Source organism: Rhinopithecus roxellana, chromosome 7, assembly GCF_007565055.1.
Source record: "Rhinopithecus roxellana isolate Shanxi Qingling chromosome 7, ASM756505v1, whole genome shotgun sequence".
NCBI lineage: Eukaryota > Metazoa > Chordata > Mammalia > Primates > Cercopithecidae > Rhinopithecus > Rhinopithecus roxellana.
This window is the reverse complement of record NC_044555.1, coordinates 22,823,711-22,839,914: the sequence shown is the minus strand read 5'-3', so window position 1 is coordinate 22,839,914 and position 16,204 is coordinate 22,823,711. Positions and strand designations below refer to the sequence as shown.

The window sequence follows — 16,204 nt, the reverse complement described above, 5'->3', positions numbered from 1 at the left end:
CAGGGCTACTTACATCTTTTTAATTGGTTATTGTTTTCCAATTCTCATTGAAAAGTTTTTGTTGTCTGTTTTGCCTTTTGGAAAACTGGTGTAAAGTATGGAAGATGAAATTAGGAACAGAGTTTCTTGTTTTTCTAATATAGACTGCTTCAGAAATTTGAGAGCGGTTTTTAAGGGAAGAAGTTGCTGAGAGAGACAAGTTAGGTGTTGAAAACCATGGCAAGAAGACTGCCAAGGTTTGAAAGCCTGTATCTCCCATGTCCAGGGAACCCTGATTAATTTCTCCTAGCATGATCAGATTCTAAGAGATACCAACAAGGAAAAAGAGGGTAGATTAGAAACAGACAGCCCCCAACCTGTGGTTTGCTTAAGATTTCAAACTAAGTTTCAGAATGAGCAAGGACTTTTTCATTCTTTGATACTCCTACTTCTTAATAGTTAAACTTCCCAAAGCCAGCTTAACCCTAGCTCTGTATTTTCTATTCTTTCTCAGAAAGGGCCAAATTCATGAACGGATGCCTAGAGTGTTACTAAAAACTTGAAAATCCTTCTAAGATGCTAAAAAGATATTCAGAGGGTATATTATTTCTTTAAACAACTGGACTACAGTATTCTGAGCAGACCTTTTCTATTTGCAAAAACAAACAAAAAAACAAAAACAAAAAACAAACACTTCAATTTAAACAATTATGTTGTTTGTCTTCTTTAGACGATAGACAAGCTGGTGGAGGTAGCAGTATGGGCTGGTAATTTGGCCAGAAGCTCTTGGACCAAGAGCTGACCAAGAAAGTTTCAGTTGATGCTCATTTTTTCCAATAAATTTCCTGTAGCAGGCAGAGGTATTCACAATCATGTCATTGATTTTTAATGCTGCTCTTACACTAACGTAATAGGTGTTCAGTACCCATCAGTTATTGTTGCAGATGGTGTTTCTCCTATGAATGCATTTTTAAATTATAAACCTGATTTAATACTTCTTTTCTTCCCTTTTTCTTCTCCTAAATTTATTCAAAAGACCCAAGCAAGTATCTCTTAGTATGATTAAATAAAAGCTACTAGGAAGCCAGCAAGTGCTGTTAAGTCAATTGTTCTTTGCCTTTACTCTCAAGGGGCCAACTTGTCACTTTGTTGACAGCTATCAGAGCACTTCATGCTTCATTGAAGACCCATCAAAAATTTCCAAATTGCTAGCTCATTAGCACAAAATAGGGCTTCAGGAATCTCTTTCTCTCAGTGTCCTGACTGGGCCTTATTAAGTGTTTCCAACCTTGGTGGACCACTCTGAAACAGTGGATAAAGACCAGGGGAATTGAGAGATGGATGTTAATTAGTCAATTTTGAAGGAGTGAAACATGGGTGAAGACAGAGTACAATGGGACAAAAAGCTGAGATTATCTGTGTCAGCAGAAGGATAATGCATGACTTTGCTAACTGTTCACAGGTCACTGAATGTCAGAACTGAAAAGGCCCAGAGCTGTCAGAGCCCCAAGAGATCATCTAGTCAGGCCCTCTTACACATTTTACCAGTAAGAGAAGAGAGGCTGCAAGAAGGGAAAGGGACTTGTCCAAAGTCAATCAGCTCTTCCTAGCTTTCCAGGCACCACCTGGCTTTTGGTTATATGACCTCTATGTAATCAATTTTCAATTACTTGGGCCACTCACTGCTAGCCCAGCAATCACTTGGGTAATCCAAAATGACACATAAGTTAACCATCGTTTACACTGAGCTTTGTGATGTGTGTTTATACCGACATTCCAATGCATCTGGGTCTAATCTGAGAATTCACAACACTTCAACTGAAACAAGAAAGCCACCCTGAAGGTCTGATTCAGGAAGAGCTGGAAAGCTGACCAGCCTTACTGAATGGATAGCATCATATATTGTTATACAGTCCCTCAAACAGGGTATGTTAATTTCAACAAGTTTGTTGATTCACACCTTTCCAGGGCCCCAGCCAGAGTTAGGAGGAGGGTGGTGGGAAGGGGAAAACAAAACCTTTTGTAGAAGAATATACATATCATCTTTTCCCCCTCCAACCCTCTTCTCCCTTCCTCTCATTCATTTTTCCTTCCTTCCTTTCCTTTTTTTATTGATAGAAACATGAACATCTGCTTTGTCTTCCATATAAACAAATATGTGACTGAGACATTGAACTGTAGAACTGGCTGTAAGGAGGCCAAACAATAAATAGAAGACATGCTAGATCTCAGAAATCTAGAGGTAGAGTGGGGAGGAGAAAGGCCAGTGAGCAGTAATTTTAAAAAGATCAAAAAGTCTGGAAGAGTATGGAATCTATTGCACAGCTCAGTAAATACCCTGGGTCTGGAAAAGGGCTAGTGTGGGATATAGTTGAAGGGATCTTCAACCAGATGGAGTCTTACTTCCTGATCTGGACCCTTCTGAACTCTTGGATTATGCTGGCAACCCAAAATTTGCTGGGTTTTTGTCTGAGCATCTTCAGACTTGTACTAAATTGGGATTATTTCACTTAACGTATCTCCTAAGGACGAGGATGCTGGTGACTGAGAAGGGGCATGGAACAGAAAAAAGGGGCATGAACAGTTGGCCTGATGCTGTAGTCCAAGAAACAGTCTGTGCAAGGACTCAGATAGTGGCAGCTGAAGGAGCAGTAAGGAATGCCAAATGCCTAAGCTTTTGCTACGGCAATAATTAAGCATTTTAGTTTAAAAGGTTTCTCCCTTTTATCTTGTGGCCTAGAATAAACAGAGATCTTACTGCTGTAACAGTGTTTAATCAACCAAAGATGGTACTTAATATCAATACATATTGAGGGGAAGACTTGCTATGGGTAACAGTAATATGGATAATTAAGTTGTATGAATTAAAAACAATGGGTAGAGTGAATTGAGACTAATGTACATCAGCAGGGAAAATCTATTAGTTAGTTAGACTTCTGTTAGTGGTTCTTTGTTAGCCTCGGGAAACCCTTTCAAATGGCTGATCCCTGTTGAAAGTTCTGCCTGGTGCTAAGGGCCTTCTATGGATGCCAAAGGAATGAGTCATTCAAATAGAACTTCTGAAATTCAAGTACAGCACTTTCCTTTTCTCTCTCCCTCTCTTTTTTCTTGGCGGCAGGCAGCAGTGACTGTGAAGTAATAATGATAATGACAATGGAAATAAGAGTGTAATCCTGATTAATTTGCTGAGAGTTGTTCCCCATTTACCAATATTGGCTTGTTTGGTGTTGAATGTGGCCCGGGTACTGGAACAAAGGTATATATATTCAGTGTCACTTGGCTAACCTATGATTTGTCAGACAAAGGTTAATTTTTTAAAAAAAGTTGGGTTAGCAGCAATAAATATAATAACATTTTGTGATTTAACTCAGAAGTTCAATTTATTTGATGGAGTTTAAAAAATCCTGAACTTAAATTTTTTTCTGCACCCAGGAGGTCTCATCTGCAAAATTGCACATGAGCTGGCCAACCTAAAGCTCAACAATATTATAACTTCCATGGTGTGGGGATAGATTGAGGGGACATTATAAAAGACTGAGAGAAAGGCTGGAACAAGAGTAGAAGTGTAAAAATACCTCCAGTGAATACCAGCCCTTAATTGCCCCATTTAGAATCTGCCATCCCCTAAGGACTATACAATTTAATTATCCTTACATTCCCTTTCTCTGGAAACAAACAAAAACAACTCCTGATTACATCAGTGAGTTGGAGCCTTTTTTACCTGACCATCTCAGTTGATAAATAAGCTGTAGGCAGTAACCTGTCCCTGAGGCTAGAGATTAGGAGCCTTGTTCATTTTTATATCTCTAGCATGTTGTCCTATGCATAATAGAAATGTGCTTAAATACTTAAGGAATGATTAATGGATGGGTGAGATGACTCCTTTCATGGATTATCATGGATGGAATTTATGTTCCAATAGGTAGAACTCACCTTCATGGTAAAATGAATGTATAAAATTAGCCATAAGCAAAGACCCCCAGGGACATTCTGCTTTGCTTTGCTTTTGCCTGCCCCAGTGGCTATTATTTCTGCCTTTGCTTTCAATACCCCTCAGTCTGACAATCTTCTTCCTCAGATTGCCCTGGTTAATGGAAATTCTATAGGTTGTGTTGTAACAGTAAATACCCATATTTCCAGCTTTCTCTGAATGCTCACTGTGTGTCAGACACTAGAAGCACTGTGCTGGGCACATGTTGAAGAGACATAGATAAAGAAGCAGCTACATTGTACCTACTTGTATCTTTTGAATTTGCCATTCCACTCACAGAAAGTTGAGCTGGAAGCCACTTTCCTGGTCTTCAGAGTCAACCCCCTTGTTATAATAATCAGAGCTCATATTAATTGAGGACTTACTGCTCTCGGATATTTACTATACTAACAACCCTGTGAGGTAGCTAGTCTTGTTATCTACATGTCACATAGGAGGGAATTGAGACACAGAGATCTTAAGTAACTTCCTAAGGATCACACAGCTAGGAAGTAGCAGAGCCAGGATTCAAACTTACGTTTGTCAGACTTCAAAGCCTGCCCAAAGATAGGAAAGAGCTTGCCAAAGGTCATTTTGCACTTTTTGGTAGGCCATGCTGCTGCTTTAGCCACACGCTAGGGTTCCTTCTAAGCATCAGTTTCTTGTTTAGAAGTGCTAGTCTTCCTGGTTGGACTGCTGATTCCTCCAGGCAGGGATTGCATTATTTCCATGTTGCCTCCTTCCTCAAAGGTTTGCTCAAGCTTTGCCTTCAGTAAATAATGACCTGTGATCAGCTCCTGAGCTATTCCAAAGAGCTGCCTGGAGCCATTCCCCAGTACTACTTGTGGCTCCAGGGTTGGAAGAAACAAGTAGAATTTTGGGGAGAGAGTTGCCTCACTACCTGCTTTCTGTTTTGTTCTCTGCAACACAGATTGAAGATGGAGGCAAGGCAGCTTTGTCCCAGAAGATGAGGACTGGTGATGAGCTGGTGAATATCAATGGCACTCCATTATATGGCTCCCGCCAAGAGGCCCTCATTCTCATCAAAGGCTCCTTCCGGATTCTCAAGCTGATTGTCAGGAGGTAAGGTACAGGGAGAGTCTCTGTAAGAAGCAGAGGCCACTGAAACTTGGTTGGTAGTAAAGCTCAATAGAGTCATGTCTATCAATATTATAAAGGAAAGATGTGTTTCACTTGAATAGAATTTTGCAGACAACTGAAGCAGAATAGCACAGGAGAAAGAGCCTTTGGTTCAAATCCTGGCACTGCCACATAGACACATAATCTTGAATAAATTTATTTGTCCTCTGCAAGACTGTTTCCTTATTTGCTATAAAGAGGACTAAATTACTCATTATATACCAAAGGGCTATCTAATCCAGTGTTTTTCCATCTCCTTCTTTATAATACACTATCATTCCTGAACCACATATCAATGGAGACTTAAAGAGCCCCTACTACAGCCATGGAGGCTGTAGCAAACTCTTAGAAACCCTTTCCTTGAAGATTGCACAGTCTAGCAGGGGAGAAAAGATACACATGTGACTAAGTAGCTATATATTTTTAAAGAAGGCAATAAAGGCTTGTGTGTGATTATCAAATGGATTGTTCAGACAGAAATTGCTATTAGAGAAAGAGATCACTGCAGAAGGGATTGATAGGGTAAGACTTCATAGAGGAAGTAGAATTTAAGCTAAAGGGTGAGTATAATTTGAAAAATAAACCATCAGAAGAGGAAGGCATTGCAGGTAGGTGCAGTGGCATAAGCAGAAGGAAGGGAAGGACATATTTGGGCACAGTTATTCTGCTACCACCAAAAGCATCTGGTGAACTTTCCACGTGGCTTTTCTTTCATTTTGCTGCTGCATCTTTGCTTTGTATTATTGGAGCTCAGCCTTCTCCCTTTCTATTGTGTGTGTGTGTTTTTTTTCCTTTATCTTAAGTTTGCATCTTCCCACAATCTCACTTCTCCCTCTGGCTCCTGCCCCGTCTTTCTCCTTTTGTTCATACTCAGTCTCAAAGAAAGAGTCTATAGTCACTGTCCCAACTTCTCCACCTGCCATTTAGCTTTCTACTCTCTGCAGCCAGAATTTGACCCTCAGAACTCCACTGAAACTACTCTGTCAAAAGCTACAAATTATCACCTAATTGTCAAAGTCAATGGGTTATTTTTAGTATTCATCATATATGGCATTTAACATTATAGCTCTAGATTTTGCCCCCTACCTTCCTTTATGAAACTCAATACCAAAAATCTCACACAGCAACTCAATAGCAAAAAAACAAACAAAAACCCCCCAAATAATCCAACTTAAAAATGGGCAAAGAACTGAATAGACATTTCTTAAAAGAAGACACAAAAATGGCCAACAGGCATATGAACAAATGCTCAACATCACTAATCTTCAGGGAAATGAAAATAAAAACCACAATGAGATATTATGTCACCCCAGTTAAAATGGTTTTTATAAAAACAAAACAAACAAATAAAAAAAAAAAAAAACAGATTCTGGTAAGGATGTGGGAAAATGGGGAATCCCGGTACACTGTTGGTAGGACTGTGAAATAGTACAGCCACCATAGAACAGTAAGGAGGTTTAGTAAAAAACTGAAAATAGAATTATCATATGACCTAGCAGTCCCCCTGCTGAGTACATATTCAAAAGAAAGGAAATCAGCATATAAAAGAGATATCTGCACCCCCATGTTTATTGCAGCACTATTCACAATAAACAAGACATGGAATCAACCTAATCCATCAGTAGATGAATGGATAAGGAAAATGGGGATTATATATACAATGGAATACTATCAGCCATAAAAAGAATGAAATCCTGTCATTTACAGCAACACAAATGGAACTGGAGGTCATTAAATAAAATAAGGCAGGCCCAGAAAGGCAAATATTACATGTTCTCACTCATATGTAAAGGGTGAAAAGAGAGATCTCATGGAGATAGAGAGTAGACTGGTGGTTACTAGAGGCTGGGAAGTGGGGAGGTTGAAGAGAGGTTGATTGATGGGTATAAAAACACAGTTAGAAGGAATAAGATCTAGTGTTCAATAGTTTGGGTAGGGTAACTATAGTTAACAATCTATTGTATATTTCAGAATAACTGGTAGAGAAGAATTCATATGTTCTCAACATAAAGAAAAGATAAATATTTGAAGTGATGGATATCCCAATTTTCCAAATTTCATTATTACACATTATATGTATGTATCAGAATGATACATGTACCCCCAAAACATGTGTAACTATTATGTGTTAATTAAAAAAAAACCTTTTTTTTTTTTGAAACGGAGTTTTGCTCTGTCGCCCAGGCTGGAGTGCAGTGGCGTGATCTCAGCTCACTGCAACCTCCACCTCCCAGGTTCAAGCATTTCCCCTGCCTCAACCTCCTGAGTAGCTGGATTACAGGCGTGTACCAACACACCTGGCTACTTTTTGTGTTTTTAGTAGAGACGGAGTTTCACTATGTTGGCCAGGCTGGTTGCAAACCTCAGACCTCAAGTAAACCAGCCTGCCTCAGCCTCCCAAAGTGCTGGGATTACAGGTATAAGGCACCGCACCCGGCCACACCTCTTACTTTCAAGATAATCAGTTTCCTTGTTCTTTTCCTACATCCCTGTCCATGTTTTAAAAACCAAGCTCTTTATTACCTGCTCTTCCTCTGACCATTCCTTAAATGTTGGTGTTCCCCATAGTTCCACCATTTTTAACTTAATATACCCTGGAAAATCTCACCCAGCCCTTTAGCTTCACCTTATTTTCTGTATCTCCTATGCTCTAGACCATATAACCAACTTCCTGTTGGACATTTATACTTAAATGTGTCAGAGGTATTGCAAACACAACATGCCCCTGCCTAACACATCATCATCTTCTCTCAAAATAACTATCTATGACCAGGACCATCATGTATGTACTCAGCCAACTAAGCCAGAAACACAGAAGCCATCTTTAATTCTTCCATTGTCCTCATGTTCTATATCCAAATGATTTATCCTGAAGAGAGAATATTTAAGGGGAAAGGCTTTGGACCTAGGAAGAATGAGGTTATATAGGATCCCCTTGACTTCTATTACCTGCTGGCACCTAAGATTAATCCATACATGCCCATGTACATGGATAGGAGGTGACATGTTAAGTAATGCCTTATATAATAGATACATTATCACTGATTAAATCTTGAATTGGTCAAGATTTAGGTCTTAAATAAGGCTTCTTGGAGGGGTAATTTGGTGAATTTGGAAGCGTTTTTGTTTTGGAGCTAGATATTCCCATGTTTGCAACTTCCTAGGTCTCTTATATGACAAATAATAATTCATATATAATGGCATTATTGCGATGATTAAATAAGATAATTTATGTAAAATGACTTTCACATAATGGGTTGTCAGTGAATTTCATTCCCATTTCTTTCCTTAGGGTCTAAAAGAAGCATAATTGGAATAACCAAACACTGTTAAATTGGGAGAGCATCAGAATGGTGGTGTGCTTTGCAGCCTAACCTGCAGAGAATGATGTGCTAAGGAATCATTAAGGGTGGCAATGATCTGAATAGGAAATAAAGGCCCTTGTGAGATGCTGGTTGTACAGAGACACCAGCACTTAGAGGGAGTGTGAACACTATCTAGAGTATCTTCTGAGTCAGTCACAAGAATGAGAGGGTTCAGGTGTTTCACCCACTCATCTTGACAGGGTGAGTTCCATGTCCTCTTTCCTTATACCATAGCAACATCTGCCACCATCAGTCACTTAGGAGTGGTTATAATTATGGGCTTGGACCAGCAGGGCCCTTTGGTTTTCATGGTGTGACAGGTCCTATGGCTCCCAGAACCTGTATTTTCTACCCTTTTAACCTCCCCATCTCAGCCCCTATTGGTGAAGGCTTTCAATGACATAATTTATTAGGTGATGCTGCCCTCTTGTGGAAAACTTAACCTTCACAGGGGGACTACCCTGGGCACGGTATAGAAAATTAATTCCCTCTCGTTTAGTCCAAATTTTTCGTCAACTTTATGAAAGAGCTCTTAACATGTAAAAGAAGTGTGATTACCCTAAAATTTGTGAGTATTCAGCATAGTGTTTTATACAGGTAGAAAGACTTTGGTTTGAGTAACCAATCAGCTGACAAAGATCCAACACTTAGCTTTAGGTCTGGGCTTGAGTCCTTTTGGGATGAATATAAACAGAAGGAACTTTAGAATATGGCCAGTTCTGAAAAGCCAACCCAGCTCTTCCTCCTATATTGCTGTCTAGATAATGGTCAGCTAAGTCAGAAATGTAGGTGTCACCCTCAACTCCTCTCTCACCCCACCCAACTTCCAATCCAATTCATTCCAAGTCTTGATGTTTTTAACCTGCTAAAGACCTCTTGGTTGCCTTTGTCTTAATCCAGCCACTCATGATTTCTCACCTGCACTATTCTAAGAGCCTTCCCACTGGCTTCTCAGCTTTCAGTCTCACCTTTTCCTAATCAATCCATTCTGCAAATAGGTATTTGAACATGTCACTTCTCTATTAGGAAAAAAAAAATCAGGAACAATGACCACGCAATCATGTTGATCCCAAGATGTTCATTTTATATTGATTGATGATACAAACCGTATTGAAGATATTATATTTATGAACCATTTTTTTGCAAAAAACATGGCATCCAAATACATAAAGAAAAAAACTGTCAACTATACAAAAAGTGATAGAAACATCTGTATGGGAGGCTTTAACATAATTTAATTGACAATAAAGTAGACTAAAATAAAGTACTTAGAAGATATGAAAAACAATTCATTAGATCTAATTAACACATTTTGAAAATTGTTTATAGACTGCATATACTCTTTTCAAATATTGAGAGAATATTTTTAAATGATCATAGGTATGTCACAAAGAAAAGCTTTGCAAGTTTTTTTTTTTTTTTTTTTTTTTTTTTGAGATAGAGCCTTGCTCTGTTGCCCAGGTTAGAGTGCAGTGGCACGATCTTGGCTCACTGCAACCTCTGCCTCCCGGGTTCAAGCAATTCTCCTGCCTCAGCCTCCCAAGCAACTGGGACTATAGCCATGCACCACCACACCCAGATAATTTTTGTATTTTTAGTAGAGACAAGGCTTCACCATGTTAGCCAGGCTGTCTTGAACTCCTGACCTCAAGTAATCTGCCCGCCTTGGCCTCCCAGAGTGCTGGGATTACAGGCGTGAGCCACCAAGCCCAGCCTGCACACTCTTAAGAGTAGAAATCTCTGATGATAATGTACAATGTTTACAATTTAAAAACAAATTTTAAAGTCTTCAATTACTTGAATATTTTAGATCACATTTATATGTGAATATTAGCACAAAGAAACACTAGCAGACTAACAATAATAAAAATGAGATCATGACTTACCAAAACTTTGAAAATATTCAGAAGTAAATTCATAACTTTAAATATTTTATTATTAAAAATGAAGAATGAAATTAAATGACTAATAATCCAATATAATATGAAACCGAGGACTAGGTTTCTTTTCAGATGGATGAATTAAATAGATAAGCCTTTAGCAAATTTAATCAAGAAAACAAAGATGAATTATAAATAAAATTTAAATGACAAATGGAATACAACAACAAAGGTTTTTTAAATTAAAGGCGCACTACTATAATTGTACCTTAATATATTTGAAAATCTCAAAGAAATTAAAAATATCTAATAAAATATTAAATGCCAGAAATTACTGAGAAGTTGAAAACTAAATGAACATGTAGCGGTAGAAACTTTGAAAACAATTATCAAAGAGAAACTTCCAAAAATACTTTAGGGACATCCAAAAATACTTTAGGACTTTAAGGGACAGATATTTTTATCTGTGAATTCCTTCAAATTTTCTAGAAATAACCACATTTAATTCTATAGATATGTTATAGTATTGAAAATGTTGCAGAATTATTCACATTGTTTTTGAAGCTAGCATTACTCTGATACAAAAACCTGACAGACTGCTCTAAGAAAGAATATTCTATCCAATTTGTAAATTTAGATGCAAAATATATACATGGAATTCTATGAAATCTAATTCAATAGTATAGGACAGTAGCAATTCATTACAAATATTAAAATATTTTTTTTTTTTTTTTGAGACGGAGTCTCGCTCTGTCGCCCAGGCTGGAGCGCAGTGACCGGATCTCAGCTCACTGCAAGCTCTGCCTCCCAGGTTTACGCCATTCTCCTGCCTCAGGCTCCCGAGTAGCTGGGACTACAGGTGCCCGCCACCTCGCCCGGCTAGTTTTTTGTATTTTTTAGTAGAGACGGGGTTTCACCATGTTAGCCAGGATGGTCTCGATCTCCTGACCTCGTGATCCGCCCGTCTCGGCCTCCCAAAGTGCTGGGATTACAGGCTTGAGCCACCGCACCTGGCCTAAAATAATTTTTAAAAGGCAAAATTTTGACTCTTACGTAGACAAAAAGTGAACATGTTAAATATTGTATTTCACTCCTTAATGAGGAAAATGTAAAGTGTTACAACCAGTTCAAAGGAGAAGTCAAAGAATAACAAATTTAAAGGTAACAACAGACCACAATAATCAATTAGAAGCTATATGGAGAAATGTATGCCATTCTTAATGGGAACAAACCCACAAGCAATCAGGAAGGCCCTTAAGAAATATGCATGAAAGAAAGAGGTTTTATATGGAGGAAATTACAAAAATGTACAGAGAAAATGTACACAAGTAATTTTTGATGATGTGGATAAAGTCTTAGGGTACTGTATTTTTTCTTACAAAAAGGCAAGATACAATTGAATGTACATTATTGACATATTCTGGTTTTTTTTTTTTTTTTTTTTTTTTTTGAGACGGAGTCTCGCTCTGTCGCCCAGGCTGGAGTGCAGTGGCCGGATCTCAGCTCACTGCAAGCTCTGCCTCCCGGGTTCACGCCATTCTCCTGCCTCAGCCTCCCGAACAGCTGGGACTACAGGCGCCCGCCACCTCGCCCGGCTAGTTTTTTGTATTTTTTAGTAGAGACGGGGTTTCACCGTGTTCGCCAGGATGGTCTCGATCTCCTGACCTCGTGATCCGCCCGTCTCGGCCTCCCAAAGTGCTGGGATTACAGGCTTGAGCCACCGCGCCCGGCCAGACATATTCTGGTTTAGCCATGCTCTCTGTAGACAACTTCCGAACCATCATTCCTCCACCCTCATGCAAGATTCCCTTCATTTTTGAAGCTCAAACAAGCAGGGATTATCACTCTCATTTCCTTACCAATGTCTTTTATCAGCCTCCAGGTTATTCTTTCACTTCTATTTTTAAATTTATTTTAACTGATACATAGTACATATTTATAGGGTACATAGTGGTTTTCCAATGTGCAATGTATAGTGATCAGATCAGAGTAATTAGCATATCCATTATCTCAAACATTTATTGTTTCTTTATGTTGGGAGCATTCAATATCCTTTCTTCTAGTTATTTGAAATATATAATACATTAATATTGACTATAGTCATCCAATAGTGCTATGGAGCACTAGAACTTACTCTTCCTATCTACTGAATTTTTGTATTATTTAGCAAATCTTTATATATCCTTCCCTTCCCCCTCCCTTCTCACGCTCTAGTAACCTCTGTTCTACTCTTTACTTCTATGAGATCAATATTTTTAGCTTCTACATATGAGTGAGAACATGTGGTGTTCAACTTTCTGTTCCTGGCTCATTTCACTTAACATAACGTCCTCCATGTTGCTGCAAATAACAGGATTTCATTCTTTTTTATGGCTGAATAACACTCCATTGTGTATATATACACCACATTTTCTTTATCCATTCATCTGTTTTTGAACACTTAGATTGATTTCATATCTCAACTATTGTGGATACTGCTGCAATAGATATGGAGTGTAGATATCTCTTTGATATATGTATATACACATACATACATACACATATGTATATATTTTAAATGGTTGGTGGAAAAAAGAATCGTATTTCATGATATGTGAAATTATATGAAACTCAAATGTAAGTGTCCATAAATAAAATTTTATTGGAACAGAACTACGCCTATTCATTTATGTACTATTCATGCTTCTTTCATACTAAAATGGCAAAATTGAGTTGTGACAGACTGTGTGACACAAAAAGCCTAAAATATTTATTATTTGGCTCTATGCAGAAAAAAAAAAAATGACCCTTAGACTAGAAACATGAGAACAGGTGCTGCGTATTCACTCTTGTATTCTTAGCACCTAGTACACTCTATGACACATAGGAAGGACTCAGGATTTTTTTTTAAACATCCTTATTTAGGGAAGTAGGAACTATGAGTAACTGGTTTTCTTGATAGTTATATTTTTCATGGTCACTTAAATTGGCACATGACATTCCATTCAGTTTATTATGATTATGGATATTTGTAAGACTGTTTTAAAATAACTGATCAATTTTGGGTACACTGATCAAAAAGCAAACAATCTAGTTTTTATTATATGAACCTGGTATCCAGATCTTGGGCCAGCATTAAGATTATGAAAAGGAATGAACTGCCGTATCTTTGAGTCTTGTGTAGGCCACCTGCCAGCCTCTCTAGCTGTCCTGTCTTTGTTGTTGTCATAATACTCCTGCCATCTATAATTAAATGGAAGGGGTTACAACTGTTGAAACTTGTTAAAACTGAAGTTGTCCTGCCATGTATTAATATACCAGGGATAGGAAGATGTTTACAGTTGGCACAGTGTTAGAGAAGTCCTGAAAAGGCAAGAGAGAGAAAAATAAAAATAATATAAAACAGAGGTGGGCTAAACTATGGTCTGTGGCCAAATCCGTCCTGCTAACTAGTTTTCCAATTAACATGTTATTGGAATAAAAGCAATTGGAGCAGGCATGCTCATCTATCTATGTGTTGTCTATAGCTGTGTGTTTTTTTTTTTTTTTTTGTTTGTTTTTTTTTAAACACCAAAATGGCAAAGTTGAATAGTTGCAACAGACACTATATGGTCTACAAAACCTAAAATACTTACTACCTGGCCCTTTACAGACTAAGTTTGCTGGCCCTTGGTATAAAGCATTCTCCAAAAAGAAGACCTTGAGGCTCTCTCTAAAGCTTAAAAAGACTGAAAGAGAACCATCGTAGTCTACAAGTGAGAATGAATAAAAAGTCACAGACTATTTAAGCCAACAAACATGGTAGGCAAACTGCTGAATTCTTGAGATTCAATATTCTTTTGAATTTGGGCAATGATGTGGTTGGTATAGGGTAAAATGAATGGTATATGGGTTCACACAAGTGTGTGTTTGCTTGCCTGCTTCCTTCTATTCACAAGATATTTATTAAATGTTACTTCCATCTAGATATGGAGTTAGCTGTTGGGGATACCGTGGAGAACATAGACACATTCCCTGCCCACATGGAGCTTATAAATCTGTTGTGTTTGACTCTGGCACAACACCTACAGGTTGTGTGACTTTGAGTGAGTTTATATAACCTCTTTTAGCCATTCTTTTCCTGTCCATATGAGAACACTAATGTCTCTTTTGCAAGTTTGTTACAATGATCAAATGACATTATATACACACATATATGAAATATATGTATATATAAAATATATTCGTATATTTTTCAAGTCATTCAAACATTATTGAGTGCTATGTGCTAAGCACTATTTTAGGTATTAGTGATGTATCAGTTAATACAACAGATTTAAAAGAAAATCTTGCCTTCATATAAATTACCTTTTAGGTAAATATATGAAAGTACCTGAAACAGAGTAGCCATTTGGTAACTGCTCTTTTCTTTTTCCTAAGTAAAAGGAAGGCAGTACTTATCCTTCAGTACTGATTTTAGCAGACAGTACAATACTGGTTAAAACTTCATCCAGCCGGGCAGGGGTACTCACGCCTGTAATCCCAGCACTTTGGGAGGCTGAGGCGGGCAGATCACGAGTTCAGGAGATTGAGACCATCCTGGCTAACACGGTGAAACCCCATCTCTACTAAAAATACAAAAAAATTAGCTGGGCGTGGTGGCGGGCGCCTGTAGTCCCAGCTACTCGGGAGGCTGAGGCAGGAGAATGGCATGAACCCTGGAGGTGGAGCTTGCAGTGAGCCGAGATCTCACGCTCTGCTCTCCAGCCTGGGCGATGGAGCGAGACTCTGTCTCAAAACAAACAAACAACAACAACAACAAAAAACTTCATTACACAACTCATAGACCAGGTGTTATTATCAATCACATAGTACCCTAATAATTGTCAATCAGAATGATCATTAGGTTGGATAGCTCAAGTTGTGAAAATGACTAGTTCTGAATTCATTCATTTCTCTTTCTTAAATGTGCCTCTTTGCCTTTGTATACTATTTCTTGATCTAGAAAGTTATGTACCCCTCTTGCCAAAACAAAGGCCAAAGTCAAGCTCCAATCAAAGGAAAATGTACTGCTAGAGCTAAAAGAGGTTTCTGTAATCACTGTATTCAGTGACCTCATTTTATAGGTGAGAAGACTGAAGACTGGAATGAGAAAGGACTTTCCTAAGGCCACACAGCGACGGAGGTAGATTAGACTAGAACCAGCAACTTCTTCTTACCAGTCAAGGTTTCTTTCCATGGTTTCTGGGATGTTTCACATTTGCTACCTCCTCTAGGAAGCCTTTCTGTACTTGGGGGAAATGTCTCCTTTCTGTACCTAAAGTAAGTTTGTGATTCTATCCTTTGCCTTAACTTTTTCCTCTGCCAATTCATCTTTTATGAATTTATCCACTTCCAAAGGTTTCACCTCTCTCCTAGATATAGAAGACTGCCAGATCTCTCTCCCCAGCTTTCCCTTCTTTCTGAGCTCCAGACTTCCATTCCAAGGTGTACATTAACCCTTACCCAACCACCCCCCTCCGGTGTCCTAATATCTCTATTTCAGTCTATGGCATCTTTCCCATCCTTGTCAATCAAGCTCACAATAGTGGAATCCTCTTAAATTCCCTCTTTTATTCCCAATAGTCCCCAAGTCCTTTCTGAGCTCCCTCTGCAGCGTTTTTAATATCCATCTCATCTATTTCCTTTGCTTTCGTCCTGCTACTGCCAGGGACTCATTACCTCTTGTCTGGATGCCCTCCAACCCATTCTCTGCACTTCTGCCAAATTAATCTTCCTAAAGTACATCTCTGTATTTATTTCAATCAGCAGTAATTGTGCTTTGGGTAAATCTCATGAGTTATGAGGTCTCTCTTGTGCTTAGCCTGGCTCATGTCATTCCCTTTCTCAAAAAAACCCCAACTGCCTCCACA

General features: G+C 38.5%; 1 protein-coding gene across 5 annotated transcripts in view; it reads left to right on the top strand.

The window, feature by feature from the left end:
* Positions 1-16,204, top strand: part of SHROOM4 (shroom family member 4) — a 289,985-nt gene that overhangs the window by 126,755 nt on the left and 147,026 nt on the right. For 4 of the 5 annotated variants that reach the window (XR_004058384.1, XR_004058383.1, XM_030934160.1 and 1 more), the window contains exon 2: positions 4,881-5,032. Coding sequence is in view for 2 of the 5 variants with exons in the window: in XM_030934160.1 (XP_030790020.1) it covers positions 4,881-5,032 (152 nt within the window). In the remaining 3 variants the exon portion in view is untranslated. Of the gene's footprint in view, positions 1-4,880; positions 5,033-14,043; positions 14,115-16,204 lie in introns of those variants that run through there. The other variant, XM_030934162.1, reaches the window with a different exon arrangement.